Below are 15,609 nucleotides of genomic sequence, written 5' to 3'. Positions count from 1 at the left end.
ACAGAGACTGGTGACAGACAGACACTCCATGGGCTCTGACCAGTGCCAAGGGCAGAGGGACAGCAGCTCACATGGCTCTGCCTGGGCCTATTTGCCTGCCTACATAAATTAATCAGAGCTAATTGGCTTTTAGGTAAGTCTTCTTTGCAGGAGCTCTGCATAGAAAGACTTTGGAGCGGGGACTGCGAGTGGCAAAACCTTTATTTAAACACACAGTGCTACGCAAGGACAGGCTCCCGGCCCCGGCACCACTCCCTGCTCCCTTCAGCGTGGATGCCAACAGGTTCAAATCTCACTGGATCACTTCCACTCCCCATTAAGTGCACCCAGTTTATTTACATCTCACTGGTTACAGGAGACAAACATTCATCAGAGGTGACACCTTACAAGAGCTGTCCGTGCCCAGTGACAGGACACAAACTCCCGGTGCCACAGAGCCTTTGCCAAACAAGGAACCGTGGCCCAGCTCTTCCCACCCCCACGCTGCCAGGATGGGACAATCCCTCACAGTTTGGGAGGATGCCACGCTCTGCAGAGGTACGGGAAATGGATGCCCCGGGGGGGAGATCTGCGTGATGCAAAGATCCTGTGCAGAGATCAACTGCTCCCGCTCCGCCCTACAACAGTTTTGAGATTATTAAGAAAGGGAGGGAGCTGTCTGCCCCCACCCTGGTCACACCAAGCTGCTTTTATTGTGGGTTTCCAGCCCCGGGCTAAGCAGATCCACAGCGTGCAGTTAAGCTGTTAAGCTTGCCTGAATAGGGCTGCTCTGTGTGCGGCTGCTAATTCAGAACCACTCAAAAATATAGACATACATTCATAGACTCCCCACACCAAGAAAGGATTTAGATGCTTTCCAGCTCAGCTCTCCAGTCGATACTTAACTGGCTCTAGAAGCACAGCAGTGATCCAAGGCATGGGAGGGTGGGGGCAGAACCTGTGGCACAGCAGGTGCCAGTGCAATGGCTCATCCCTCCCCGGGGCTCTGGGTGCACGGCAGGGCTTGGTTACTGCTCCATCCTCCCAAACCAGAGACTGAGACAAGGAATGTGACTGGAACACAGGTGTGAGGGGCTGGAAATTGGGAGCACAAAGCTGGGATGGCCATTGTGGGGCTCACTCACCACCACACCACCCACAACTGGATTTGTGCTGGGCTGAGCATCACCCAGCTGCCAGTGGGGCTTCACCCTCATCCACATCCCATCCAAGCCCCAGTGCCCAGCCCCAACAGCAGCTTCAGTGTCCCAAGGTCACAGGGCAGGGGACAGGAGGTGATTGCAGCAGGTACAAGTGCTCCACCAGCCCCACAGCCACCCCACAGGGCTGGAACCAGCACAGCCAGGGCGAGGGGCAAAGAACACGCTGAGGACTCAGGGAGCCTTCAGACTTTTCACAGCATTGAGAAAGTAGCAGCACAAAAACATCCCTCAACCCCAGTCTTCACTCTCCATCCAAGGCCTCTCCATCTCCACCTGGGGCTGGGATGCAAGCAGGTGGAGGGGATGCTCTGGGCAGGGGCACAGACTGAGGCTCCAGGTTTCTTACTCTTCTTGTGGTCGGCTCAGGAAACAAGTGCTTGAGGGAGAGGTGGCCCTGAGGCAGCGCCAGCGTCCCGTTCACCTCCACCCAGGCAAGGCGAGCCCCGGGCTCTCTGGGCATCACGTGTAGTTGCCCGGGCCACCCAGAGGGATCACAAAGACGGAGATGTCATCGCCAGAGCCCAGCTTGTCGTTGGCCAGCCGCCAGCCCCGCTCCTTCAGCACCCCCCGGGACCGCACCACCAGCTCCTGAGCCACCATGGTGTACCTGGGGGCACAGCAGAGCACGGCTCAGCAGCCACCCCAGAGCCCCTGATGCAGCATCCTGGCAAGGAAGGAGAAGCTGGAGCAGCTCGAGGTGCAGGGAAGGGTCCCTTGGAGAGATCCGAGCTCAGACAGGCACATCCAGGGCAGCACTGCGTGTGTGGAGCCCGGAAGGACGCATGGCCACGACGCTGCTCCAAACAGCCAGGCCAAGGGGAGCTGTTGGAATGCTCATCGCCCTGCCCACTCACAGCTCACCTGCACGGGTCGTTGGGCTCGTAGCTCGTCAGCACCTCCATCACCACACCAGCCACCTCCTTGTCGTTGGTGACATCCCAGAGCCCGTCGGTGCCCAGGACCAGAACGTCGTCGGGGCAGTGCTCGTACTGTGTGAGGTCGTAAACCCTGACCTGGCAAGCAGTGGGGCAAGATGGGAGGGTGAGGGGCAGAGAGGCAGAGGAGGCTCCCACTGCACTGGGCACATCATGGATCTGGTCACGCCGCTGCAGGAACCCCTGGGTGCTGGAAGCCAGTCTTACCTCCGGGAAGCAGGACAGGAAAGGCTTGATGTGGATGTTGGAGCTGAACACCTTGAGGTCGTGGTCTCCCAGGCCCCGTGTGACCCCGATGGTGGCCATCATCCGAGCCTGGAGGAGGTTGGAATCAAAAGAGAACTTTAAGTTGTTTCATCTCCATCTCCATTCCCAGCTGAGAACTGGTGGCATCGGAGTGATGGCAGCACTCTCAAAACCAAGCCTGAAACCCCCAAATCACTGAGGGCAGCTGGGAAGCAACACCCACCCCCAACTCCTGCCACAGCACTTCACCTTTTTGCCTTCCCCATAGATAAGTGGAAACTTCAGGTCATCCTCTTCTATCTTTTTGTAAGCCCTGGTTAAAACAAGCCAAAGACAAGGTGTCAGCAGGTGAAAGCTTCCAGCACCTCCCCTGCTTGCTCAGGGCCTGGGTACCCAGCATGCCAGAGCCTCCTGCCCTGTGGAATGGGATGCTGGAGCTGGGCAGCCACCTCAGCAGGACCCCAGTGCCACCAGAGGGTTGGGGGTTACCAGCCATTCATGTTCTGGTCCCTGTACAGCATCTTCTTCCCCAGCTCCTTGGGCTGGATCCTGCGGGGGAACTCCAGGTGGGTGAACTCCTTCCCCAGCAGCTCAGGCCTCAGCAGTGCCTGTGGGAAGAAGGGGCAGCTCAGCCTCGGGGCTGGGAGAGTGGGATCTGTGGATCCAGCTCCGCCCAGACGTGGGACCCACCAGCCCACTGGGACCTCAGCTTTGACATTCCACGGTGGAATCCTCTGCTCTGAAGCAACTTTAACAGGTGCTGATAAAGCAGCTTCAAACCACCCACCTGTGCTCACCCAAAGGGAGTGGAGCAGTCCCCAGGGCTGGGGACAGCCATGCCAGCACCCAGCAAGAAGGTGAAGCTTTTGCGTGGAGAGTTTTGGCAAATAAGGATCTCCAGAAGGAACCAAAACCTAGCAAATTCCAGGAGAAGCTGGAATTTGCCCAGGAGGAGTCACAGCTGCAAACCCCCCAGGATGCCAGGCTCAGCACAGGGCATGGCACTCGCCCAAGGAAAAGAGGGATGGGTCTTTTCCAAACCAGTGTCCCAGCTGCAGCCATGGAAAGGGACAAAGGGCAGCACAGAGCCCTTTCCATGGCAGCCCCAAGCCCTCCTGGAGCACAGCGTGCAGGGGACCAGGAACAGGGAGAGCTGGAAAATGCAGATGGGGGAAGAAAGAGCCAAAAGAGAGGAGGAGATCCTTTGGGAAGACGGCGTGGAGGGGGCTTGGTGCAGAGGCATGGAGACCCCCATCCCACTCCAGAGGAGCCCTGACCACAGCCTGGGCATCATGTGGCAGAGCACCATGTGCCTGTCCCCAGCCTGTGCCCTGCCCCTCACAGCCAGCTGGAGAGGATCCCACTCACAGCAGTTTCCTCCTCTTGGTCATTCAAAAATAGATTCAAGAAAAAACACCTCAGTGTTTTTCCAAGTCCGTTGCAAGCCAGGAAATCACATCCAGCAAGACCTTCTCCAACACAAACGCCTCCTCCCCTGTGCTGCCCTCAGAGAGGTCTTTATAACCTTAAAAAGTCTCCCTGGGTGGCACTGGAGAGTTTGTCCAGGACAGGGACAGGGAGAAAGCCAGAAACCCGCTGGCACACGTCAGCTCCGACTCCTCAGGGAGCAGCCAGGGAAGAAAGTAGGACTCGGCAGGAGCACTGTGACTCCTGAGACCATGGGAGGGAGCACAGCGGGTGGAGGGAGCAGAGCCACACTCCCCCTGGCCACAGCAGCTCAGGCAGGGGATGCTCCCTGTCCCCTGGGCAGGGGAAGGGCAAGATGGACCAAACTGGCTCCGTGTGACAGTCCCGATCCGGCCCCACGCCAAAAGCCCGGGATCTCCAGCTCCTGGCCAGGCCAGGCTTGCAGTCACAGCCCCTCACACTGACCCTGCAGCAAACCAGGGCTCTGCCAGCCACGAGATGCCCCCACGCCAGCTCCCTGCATCCCAGAGCCTCTCCTCATCCCAGTGAGCAGGCTGGGATGGATAAATGCCATCAGCAGGTCCCAGCCATGGGGCTCCTTCAGCTCCAGGGCCCCACCATGGCAGCAGCCCAGCAGGCAGAGTGGGGGGGCTGGGAAGGGGCCAGGAGGTGGTTCAGCAGGAATGAGGTTAGAAGAAAGGTCTTTCTTACTAAAAACTGCAGCCTCTGCCTCTCTGTCTCTGGAGTAAACTCCCTGGACATTGGAATGATTTCCCCGTTACGGATGATAATGGCCCTGCAATGAAACATGGAAGGATGAGATTAGAGAGAAGAGGAGACATGGGGGGGAGCTGAGCCCGGCCCTCAAGGGCTGATTCCCGAGAGTGGTGCAACCCCTTGCCCTGCTCTGCCTGCCCTCTTCCCAGCTTGAGCTGGGAGCTGCTTCCTGGCTCCAGTGCCCCCCTGGGCAGGGCATGGCATCCCTCCCACCTGCACAGGACAGGGGCAGGGAGGAAAGGAAAATGGGAGAGAAGCATGGGGCAGAGGGGAATGAAGCAGAGCAAACCAAAGGACAGGATGTGATCAGAGAAGGAGCAGCACAAAGGTGGGGCACCCTTCTTTAGTGGTGCTGCCCCTCCAGCACACGGGAGGGGCAGAAATCACCTGTAGGGGTGATGGGTGCACATGCCTGGCCCACATCAGCACTGTCACTCACTGCTGGGGCTGCTCTGATGGTTTGATGTGTTAAAATAACATAAAATTCTGATTATGAGATGTTTCTGGATATCATGGGGGGCTCGAGGATCTGTCCCACCTGCTGTCCCAGCTCTGGCAGTGTCTGATGCCCGAGGAGAGAACACAGACCCTCGCCCAGAAGCACAGTTAGAGCCTCAGGACCCCATGCACGCTGCCATCCTGCACAGCTGGTGCCTGTCTGCTGCTGCCATGGAGGGGGCCTGCACCCAAAAGCAGAGGCATGAAGGACCTCCTTGTCCTCTGTCCCAGAGCTGGAAGCACGTCCAGCCTCAGAAAACCGACCAGAGCTTGTATTTGCTGGCCTGACACTGCTGAGGACAAGGTAACCTGCAGTAAATACCCAGAGAAGCTGTGGATTCCCCCTCCCTGGGAGTGTTGGACAGGGCTTGGAGCAACCTGGTCTAGTGGAGTGGAGCAAAATGAACTTTTAAGGTCCCTTCCAACCCAACCCATTCTGTGATCCTGTGATTAATACAGGGCAATTCAAACCAGCTTCACCCTCACCATGAGGTGGACCTGCCTTCCTGCCACTGCCTGGGGATATGAGCACACCCAGGTGCAGTCACCCAGTAACCCACCCCAGGAAATGCACGTGGCAGCCAAAATTCTTGAGCTCCCAGCTCCCACTTTGCTTGTCTGCACACAGATTTGCATGTCCTTCTCCCAAAACAGGTCACTGGTGTGAAATGTGCCCTAAAACGACTTCTTGCAGATTTTTGAAAGCTTTGCTGAGGGCAATTTTCACTCCCCAGCTTGCAGCCCGGGTCAGCACCAGCAGCAGGGGCTGTGGTGTGATCCAGAGCCATCTGGGAAGGCAGACAGGATGCTGTCGGGAAGGAAGGGAGCAAGTCCCAGATTTTGGGAGGCGATTCTGCAGCTCTACCTGTGCACCAGGCAAACACAGAGATCACATCAGGGCACACTGTGCCCAAGGCATGCAGCAGGCAGGGGGTGGCTCTGCCCAGCCCTGCCACCTCTGCCCTCCTCAAGGCAGGGATGGAGGTGGGTGCTCCACACCAGCCAGGCCTCCAGCACCGCCCTGCTCTACCAGAGTGCTCCCCAATCACCAGGAGAAAGGTGAGGGCTGCCCTGGGGGGGCTGTACCTGCTGTCACCAGCGTTGGCCACGTAGAACTTGCCCATGAGGTAGATGGCAGCCAGGGCACAGCAGCCCCCAGCGAGGTGCTGGGCCCCCCGCTCCCGCTCGATCTGGTCGTCCTGTGGAGACAGAGAGTGGCTGCAGGCAGGGTGGGTGGGGGACCCCAAATAATACCAACTGCTCCAGCAGCATCTCAGCTTCAGATGGGGAGCAGCAGCCAGCCAGGGTATGTTTCTCCACACAGCCCAGGGGTGGATGTAGGGCTTGGGGGGGCCAGGGGTCCCATGGGGCAGCTGGGAATGTGGCTTCACTGGGGCAGTGGAGTGGGCAAGAAAGAGCAAGACAAGAGGGGAAAAGGCGGGACTGCTGGAACAAAGTGCAACAAAACCCTCGGCACCCACACAGGCCTGGGCCCCAAAGCCTCTGTGTCCTGAACCCCCAAAATATGGGGCGTCACAGTGTCCTCTCCAAGACCATCCCTGCGGCCCCCTCCTCGCTCCAGAGCTGCCTTTTGCCAGAGGGGACAAGCTGATGCAGACACAGAGAGCAAAGGGATGCTCTGAGGGGATGCCCTGGACGACCCCACAGGCAGAGGTTCCTCACCATGTGCTTGAAGGCATTCTCAATGGCACCAATCACCAGGCTCTCATGGGACACGGCTTTCTCCAGGTGAAACCGTGGCACGGCATCGTTGGGGACCTCCCCGTCGTCCTCTGCGACTGACACCCGGTTTGGATCCCCAGGGCCATGTGGGAGGCAGATGGGAGGAGGGGAAGGGTCCTGCAGGATGTCCACGAGGTCCCGGAGCTGCTCACAGATGTGCACGTGGAGCTTCTCAGATGCCATGACAGCAGCACCACTGCCTGCATGGCCGTCAAACAGGGCCCAGTAGTGGAAATAAAAACCCTTCCTGCCCTGCAGGGAGAAGAGGGAAGGTTAAACAAGCCTGGGAGGAAGCAGATGGGACGGGGAATTCAGAGCAGCTGGGGCCACCAGCAGGGGTCTCGCTGGGTCTCGCAGGTCCCAGCGCGGGCAGGAGAGACGTGGGCAGCTGACCAAGGGTGTCTGGACACGGCTGGTCCCTGGCTGGAGCCCAACCCTGCGCCAGACACCTCGTTCTGCCAGCAGCCTTCCTCCAGCAGCCGGCTCCTCCAGAGGGGAGGCACCGCGGGGCCACCACCACAGCCACCTCTGCAGCCCCCCGGGGCACGTGGGCCAGTGGTTTCACCGGGCCAGTCAGCCCTGGGGCAGTCCCATGGGGATGGAGGATGGTAGGAGCTGGCAGGGAGCAGGGGCAGCCAGTCTGGGAATCAAGAGAATCCCCAGGGCACACACATCCCCACATGCTCCATCCCGTGCCCTGCTGCCGGGCACCCTCCCTGTCGTGTCCCTGCCTGGCCACACCTCCGCGGCTCTCACCCCGTCCAGCTCCCCGCCGCCTTCCCGGGACATCAGCCGGCCCCTCGGGCTGGGCCTCCTCTCCACAAACACCACCTCGCAGCACGCCTGGTCTTCATTGTGCTGGCTCTTCCCTGCATTTATCACCCTGCCGGGAGGAAACGAGGTGTAAAGGCTCTTTCTTTTCATATCAAGTTCCAGCAAAGGTCACCCCGCAGCATCTCATCCCCCCCAACCTTCCACTCGTGCCCCTGTGTCCCCGGGGATGCTCTCCACAGATGCTCCTGTCCTGTCCCAGCTGTCCCAGACCAGTTGTGTGGGTTGATCTGGAGCCAGCAGCAGTACTGGGTCCCACCCACAGCAGAGTCCAGGGGGGAGCAGTTGTCTGGGCACCCACGGGGGGAGGTGACCAGAAACAAGCTGTGTTTGCTGCCACAAGCAGAGCAATTGCCCAAAAACCTGAAACAGCCTCACACACACCCCCAGCCAGGACTCATGGGCAGGATCACAGCCTCACCCACGTCCCATCTCTTCTAGGGAGGGAGCAGGGACCTCTGGGAAGGAGGGGAGAAGGTGACAATGACGAAACTAGCAGGACTTTTGCAAAGAGAGTCACACTGACTTTTCCCAGCCTGTGCTGACACAGCAGATTTCAGGTCTGGATTGCAGAACCTGCTCAAGGGAGGAAGCTGTAAATATGCACGACAGGGTGACTGTGCTTAGGGCACAGACTTTTCAAGTAGTTTGCAGAAAGAAGTCTTGGGAGACCAAAAAGGGTAGTTTTTGCTCTGGATACTCCTACCCCAGTATCTCCTGGGGCAAATTAACATCTCAAAAAGCTCTCCAGGGTATCGGGAAGATCGGTTTAAGGAAGGGGTGCAGGACTGGGCTGACAGCACTGAGCGGCAAAAGCCTTCAAACCCTGACCTTCCCCACCTTCTTTCAGTTAGGGGTGAAACTCGCAGCGAGTGAAAGGAGAAGAGAATCAGACCCTTGAAGGGGAAGTCGCAATCAGTCCCGCTCCCAAGGGAAAGGCCCCAGCTCCCTGCTCCCCCTCGAGTCCTGCCGGAGCCGCCGCAGCTCCTTCGCCCTCGGTGTCAGTTCCCCATCGGTGACACCGCGCGTCGTGCGAAAAGTGCAGAAAACAGATAAGGACAGAAGAGTCCTGACCTCCCCCCCCGGGGGATGGGTGAGAGCGCAGCGCCCCGCCGATGCTCTCCCACCGCGGGCATCCACAGCGCCGCTGGAAAAGGGACACACGCAGCTCACCGCGCGTCGCGACCCACTTTTGTCCCCAGGGTCCCCTCTCCGGTGCCGAGCGGTGCCACCTCGCCCTCTTCGGGCTGCAAACCGCCTCCGGTGCCGCTCCCAGTCCCGCTCCCGCTCCCAGTCCCGGTCCTTACTCGGCGTATCCCGTCCTCCAGGGCAGGCGGCGGCGGCCGTCGCGGGGGCTCTGCACGGCCCGCCCGGTGTGATCGTCGGCGCGGCGCAGCTCCTCGGGCGTCAGCTGGAGGAAGGCCGGCCGGCAGAACGCGGCGGCGGGCGGCGATGTCCCGCTCCCGGCCCCGCCGCCCCGGGGCTCGGCGGGGGGCTGCGCGCCCGCCCCCGCGCCCAGCCCCGCCGCCAGCTGCGCCACGGCGGCGCGCACCCGCAGCAGCATCCCGAGCCGAGCGGGGCCAAACCGAGCCCAGCGGGGCCGAGCCGAGCCGAGCCCGCCGCCCCGCCCCGCCTCCCGCCCCGCCGCGGTGCGGTGCGGTGCGGTGCGGGGGGGGGGACCAGGCGCAGCAGCTCAGCGCCGCAGCGCGTACGCGCATCGCCCGCCGTTATCCCGCAGTCGGGAGGGGGGAGAGCCCTCCCGGGGAACGGAATGACCCCCTCCGCCGTTATCCCACAGCCGGGAGGGGAGAGAGCCCTCCCGGGAAATGACACCCGCCCCCGCCGTTATCCCACAGCCGGGAGGAGGGAGAGCCCTCCCGGAGGATGGAATGACGCCCTCCCCCCGCGCCGTTATCCCGCAGCCGGGAAGAGGGCGAGCGGGACACACACACAAACACACACACACCGCCGCTACCCCTCAGCAGGCAGAGAACGAGCCCTCCCTGGGAATGAGCCCCCCCGCCGTTTTCCCGCAGCCGGGAGGAGGTCGAGCCCTTCCTGGGAATGACTCCCACGCCGTTATTCCGCAGCCGGGCGGAGGGCGAGCTCCCCCCGAGGAGGGACCGGGCATCCCGCTGGAAGCACCGGGGACACGAGCCATCGCTGCGCAGCAAAGGCTCCGGGAAAGTGTTTCTTTTCCCGGCTGGAGGTGCGGCTGCGGGGGGACAGGCTCGCCCTGCCCACGCGTGGCTGGCTCCCCTCCCTGCGCTTTGCCGGCAGGTGGGTTTCCCGGCTGGATCGTCCCAGGGCTCCCGCAGAGCCACCTACTCCGGTACAACATCCCCGTCCAGCGCCGGGCGCTTTGTCACCCCCCCCCTGCGCTCATCAGCCCACGCGCGGCCATGCCGGGCTATTAATAACCAGCAGCCTGCGGAGGAGCGGGGAGGTACCGTGAGAGGGCTCAGAGCTGAACCTCTCCCTCCCTCCCTCTCACCCAGGATGCTGCGCTCCAGCGTGAGCAGGATGCGGATTTAGCTGACCCAGAACAACACATCCTCCCTGGCTGGGAGGGGAAGAGCCGGCAGCGTAAACACCATCGCTCTCACAGCCTGACCTCAGCACCTCCCTGCCTTCTGGGCTTCTGTGACAGCAAAAAAAGAACCTGCTGAAAAAACTCAGTACTTGCCTGCGCTAAAGTAAAATTGAGGCTGTTTCTTACACTTCGTGTGCTCCAGTGCTCTGAGCACCACAGAGGAACCACTTATTCCTGTCCACACAGGGTTTTTGCACTGTAAGTTCTGAGCAGAAGCAGCTCTGTTGAGCCCTCTAGGCTTTAGCCATCTTCAAACTGTATCAGACTATTAGGATCACACAGTAGAAGTTGTTCAGTACTCTCTGTATTCCCATCTTCTAATCCTAAACTTTAAGGTCTTCAGTACCCTTTTAAGCTCTTTTTGAACCCTTCAGGACCTGATCTAGTGGGTGGTGTTGGAACTAGGTGACTTTTAAAGTCCCTTCCAACACAACCTCTCCAGTCTGATGCCAGCAGCCCTCTGCTGCCTCTCCAGCAGCCCTGGGTCCTTTCCTCAGCTCCTTCCCCCTCATCCCCATCCTGCTGCTGGGTACACAGGGAAGCTCTCAGATACTCTAAGTGCACTAATTCTTGTGTTATTAAGGCTGAAAACCATGGGATTCTCCGGGGAATGTGTCTCCCCTCTGTGGGACTGCCAATCTGCCCTGTCCTGCTGAGTCACCAGGATGCTTTCCTTGGAAAGAAGGAAATGGCAGTTTCCAGAATGACTTCTCTGACCCTGTTTGATATTTGTTGTTTCCGTTACACTGACAGAATGGTCTGATATGTAAACACTCTGCAGGAAGCCTCCCTGAAACAATGCAGTGCTAACAACTGTTTTCCAAGAAAGAGGGCTCCGTTTCCTCCTATTCATCCTGCCTGCCAGCTCCATGTGAAGGTTCCTCCTTGTCTGTGAGGCTGGTGTTCCCCTTCACAAGGCTGCCTGGCACAAGGCCTGGGGATGCAGATGATGTAGACTGAGTCAGACTAAGAGTGTGTGGAGACCAGTTCCAGTAAATGACCACTTTGGATGCCAGCAGCTCTGCCCTTCACTCTTCCCATCCCTCTGGGAGTCCTGCCTGGGATGTTCACGCTTCCCATGCCAGCCCATCTCACCCAAGGTGTCCCTCCCTGAACAGGAGGGTTCAGGCACTCACTGTACATGGGCACAGCTCCAGGTGATCCTTCAATAGCACTGTTTTAGCAGCAACACTCCTCAAGTGGCTGCAAAGCCGGGGAGACTTTCTCCTGCAGCCCCTGGAGCTGGTGGGATTCCTCAGGCTGATCTAAATCCGAGGATTCTCTGTAGCTCAGCATCATTTGAGCGTTTCTGATGGACCTGAACGTGGGTGTTTCCTCCTCCTCTTCAGCCAATGCCTCCCTGCCCCACAGCTCCAGGGGGAGCAGGAATTCCCATATTCTCCTTTCCCTCCTTAACAGCTGAGGGTTTGCCTATGCAGAATGGAGGAGATGTAAGGTTATGACATCATCTCTGTTTCTGGACCAAGCCTCATGAAAATGGATAATGAAAATAATTCCTTTTAATTTCTAAGGGGGAACTGGAGGAACAATTTTCCAAAGCCCCTTTTAAATGAAAAGCATATTTCAAAGAAGCAGGGATTTTAATTACTTTCAGAAAGCCGTTTTCTTTGAGAAGAGCAGCCCTTTTGCTGGTTCTACCTGTCTCTGGGCAGGGCAAGAGGAGCTGAGCTGAGCAGGGCAGCAGCCACGTGTCCATGGGGAGCACTGGCACCAGTGCCAATAATCCCCTGCCAGCCTGCTGCCATGGTAAACAGTGATTTAAAAACTACTAACACAGGAATTAGGCTTAAGTTATGCTGTTTTGCTTAATTTCTCATGCAACTGCTTAGCACTGGAAAAGCCTTTCTAAGTTTCATCCTTCATCTATGTTGCTGAGCCCAAAAGGAGGTAGGATGGAGCCAGGGATATTCTATGTGGAAGAATGACATGTTGGTGGCATTTAAGGCAAAACAGAAGCAAATTAAACATCTAGATCATAAAAGTACCAGAGGATGTTTTAAAACGGGCTCTTTGCAGCAGTGCATTAGTTGACTGTACAGCCTGACTGTGTAATGAGCAATATATTAATTTATAATTAGTGTAATACAGTGAAGCTCAGCAAATAGCTCTGTGCACTCTGGATAATTCATCAGCAGAAGAAGCAGCTCTTAATGGTTTCCAAGGTTTGCCTGTCCCCTGTAATTGGGAAGTTCGGAATTTATTGTTATTTCTTTGAAGGGATAATTTGATTGCAGCCACACATCTTTATTCCCTGTCTGCTCCTGCTGGAGTGCAGAGAAGCCTTTGGAGCGTTGCTGCTCCGGGTACTGTGTGACCTCTCTGCAGGTAAATGCCTCAGTGTTTTGCAGAGCAGATGACCTGGATTTGGTGCAGATTCCCAGAGGGTTTTACCCTCTGCTCTCCCTGCTGCAGAGCAGAGGGAGGGAGGCACGTTAACCTCCTTGGATCACTTGACTTTTCCCCCTCTGCTGCTTCAAAATCTTCCATACCCCTTGCACATCTCCCAAGGGATCTTCATTCTTAATTCTGCTCCCAAAGTCTTCAGGAGCTCCTGATCTCATATAACATCTCCTGACAGGAGAAATACAGAAGGACAATAATAAGTGTGTGATAATAAGGCCATTCAGAATTTATGGAGCCTTTGGGAAACTTATTTTTCGGCTGGGGAGCTCAGACCCACATCTTGGAGGGTGAAAGGAGCAGGACTTCTCCCTGCCTGTGCAGCAGTGCCCAGGCTCCTGGGAGATCCTCCCTCCTGGAGTGCCGTGTTGGCAGGCTGGGAATCTGCACTGAAATTCCCTATTGTCAGCAGAGTCTTCTGAAAAGGGAACAAAACCCTCAGAGCTGGGTGCTTGGTGCTGAGACAGCCTGGAGGCACCAGGGCCTCCTCAGAGGAAGAGGGTAAATAAACTTGAATCTAAATTCAGAGCCCCACTGACAAACCTTCTGCAGGAATAAAATGTCAGTTCTGATTTTTCCTGCTTTAATAAAATAATTTGGATGCCTCTGCCTATTAGCAGCTGCAGATAAGTTGATTGCATTGAGGATTTGAAGTGTTCTGGTGTGTCCATCTGCTTTTGCATAACCATCTGCCCCAAACACTTGCCTTGTACCCCAAGCCCCAGTCCATGAGTTTTCTTCTTGGTCTGGAAGACACAGAAGGGTTCCAGGCATGTGACAGACACCTGGTCTAAGGGAAACAATTTCTTGCATGGGAGCAGGATTCATCACTAAGGATTCATCAGGATCATTGCTGAGATTTTCTAGTGATGTTCCTTTCCTTGCCAAATTTATCTTTTTATGGTTACTAAAAACTTGGGTCCCTCCATCCTTGAAATCACAGCCAGAGAAGAGAGTGAGGCTGAAGGCTGCTCCTGGACACTCAGTAGGAAGTCAGGATGATGATGGTGAGGAATTACTGTGTTTACTTCCAGCAGAATTTAAACTAAACCAGTTTTACTGAAGTCTTAATTCTTCCCCTGCATTTAAATGCTGTGATCTGGAAAGCAGCAAGTTTGTATTTCTATATCATTACATCAATAAAGAGCTGGAGTTTTGTAGGCTTCCTTAATAAATAATCTGGCCTAATTTAATTGGAATTTGGCTGGTGTGAAAAATAGTTTTGATTGCATTTGCTCTTGATCATTCCACTAAAACTTTGTGATGTGAAAGTAGCATGTTTGTATTTACTTATCACAGCACTAGAGACCTGAATTGGCAGCCTCTCGATCAAATTACCTGATGAATATAAACAGCAGATTTAATTTAGTTTCGTATTGATTTTTGTCATTATTATTAAAACCCTCTGATCTGAAAAATGAGATGCTTGTATTTCCTTAATATCTTATTACTGGGGCTTGGGTTAATCTTGTAGAGCTTTTCCTTTTTTCTTTTGAGCAACCAAGTCTAACTAATTGGAATTCAACATATGGCAATTTTGACTCTATAAAAGGGGAAAAAGGAACTCAGTTTCTTTAGATAAAACAGCAAAGAAACCTAATCTTGTCATGGGCTGGGGTTCTCTCCCCTGGATCCCTGTGTGCATTTTGGGGTGATTATTCCCCTAGGGAAGAAGTCAAGGTTGTGGGTCCCCCAGGGGGGACCTCGGGGCATCTGCCTGGACATGGGGTGGCAGTGCCAGGAGGGACAGTGCCCAGGGGAGGCTGCCAGGGGCTTGAACACGGCCAGGGCTCTCAGCAGAGCCCTTTCCAAGGGCTGCTTTCCTGGGAAGGGAGGGAGGCTGCACAAAGCCTTCAGGGATCCCGTGGAAAGCAAACGGCTGGGAGATTTGCAAACTGCCCACGTGTGATTTGTCTGAACAGCTGCCGTATCTGTAACTCAGATTGGCCTTGGAAATCATTCCGTGCTTCCAGCTGAGTGGTGGGTTGGAAGGTCCAGGAGTAAGCAGTGAGCTGTCTTCAGAAACCAAAGGCTTTCATCGATGTGCAGATGGGTTTGAACAAAGCAAAGAAAATGAGAGCATGTAACTCCAGCCTCTGCCTCAGCTGTGTTGAGGCTGCTGGTCTAACTCCTGGCAGCAATTGTGAAAATTCAACCTTTGCTCTTGCTGTTTGTTGGCGTTTTAAAGCCTGTTGCTGCCTGTTGTGACCGGAGCCGTGTGAGCTGTGTCCTGGGGGACACCGGGAGGGGTTTGCTGGCCCAGCCTGGAGCTGCTCTGGGGAAGGAACTGGTGCAGTTGGGGCGTTGGGGTCCCCAGTGTCAGAGCGAGTGTCCTGCAGAGCCAGAGCCAGGTATTTCAGCAGTCCTTGGTTCCAGGAAATCTGTGAGTTTTGGTGGGTTGACACCAAATTCGGACTCCCCCTCTGAGGAGGAGAGGGCTGCAGGAGTGCGTCCATCTGTCCATCTGTCCGTCCATCCCCACATCATTCAGTACCCCTCCAGTTTTTGGGTAAATGAGCTCTGACCATGCTCATGCTTTCACAGTGTCAGAGGAGCAGGGCCAGCAGTCAGTCAATCTGTCTGTCTGTCCGTCCGTCCGTCCGTCCATCCCCGCACCACTCCGTGCCCCTCGTTGCTCACAGGGCCACCATCACCCCGTGTTTTTTTCCGGTAAATTCTCTCTCTCTGCCCGTTCCTCCCCTCCCCGGCCGCCTTGACGGGCACCGGGGCTGACCGGGGCGGGGCAGCGCCCTCGCGGGCGGGGACGGTGGCGGCGGCGGGCGGCTGGGAGCGCAGCCGGTGCCGGTGCCAGCCCGGGCATCGCGGGGCCGGTCCCGGGGGCGGCGGCAGCAGCCGGTGCCGGTGCCGGGCGGGGATCGCGGGGCCGGTCCCGGGGCGGCGGCAGCAGCAGGCGGCGCTGCGCCCCTTCTCGCCG

At 56.9% G+C, this 15,609-nt stretch overlaps 1 protein-coding gene across 2 annotated transcripts; it reads right to left on the bottom strand.

The window, feature by feature from the left end:
- Positions 1–196: 196 nt before the first annotated feature.
- PPM1J (protein phosphatase, Mg2+/Mn2+ dependent 1J) lies at positions 197–9,224 on the bottom strand. Of its 2 annotated transcripts, none has more exons than XM_027695375.1 (10): positions 8,968–9,224; positions 7,586–7,712; positions 6,770–7,081; positions 6,173–6,285; positions 4,523–4,607; positions 2,873–2,991; positions 2,633–2,696; positions 2,345–2,452; positions 2,064–2,215; positions 197–1,809 (listed from the first exon to the last, which is right to left on the bottom strand). In XM_027695375.1, the coding sequence occupies exons 1-10, from the start codon at positions 9,222–9,224 to the stop codon at positions 1,662–1,664; spliced, it is 1,485 nt and encodes a 494-aa protein (XP_027551176.1). In that variant the 3' UTR covers positions 197–1,661. The 2 variants fall into 2 exon arrangements, with proteins under 2 accessions (XP_027551176.1, XP_027551177.1); XM_027695376.1 differs by lacking the exon at positions 197–1,809 and adding an exon at positions 1,816–1,926.
- Between the last annotated feature and the right edge of the window lie 6,385 nt (positions 9,225–15,609).

Source organism: Neopelma chrysocephalum, unplaced genomic scaffold (genome assembly GCF_003984885.1).
Source record: "Neopelma chrysocephalum unplaced genomic scaffold, ASM398488v2 Primary Assembly neopelma1_100, whole genome shotgun sequence".
Taxonomy (NCBI): Eukaryota; Metazoa; Chordata; class Aves; order Passeriformes; family Pipridae; genus Neopelma; species Neopelma chrysocephalum.
This window is presented reverse-complemented; position numbering and strand designations above follow the sequence as displayed.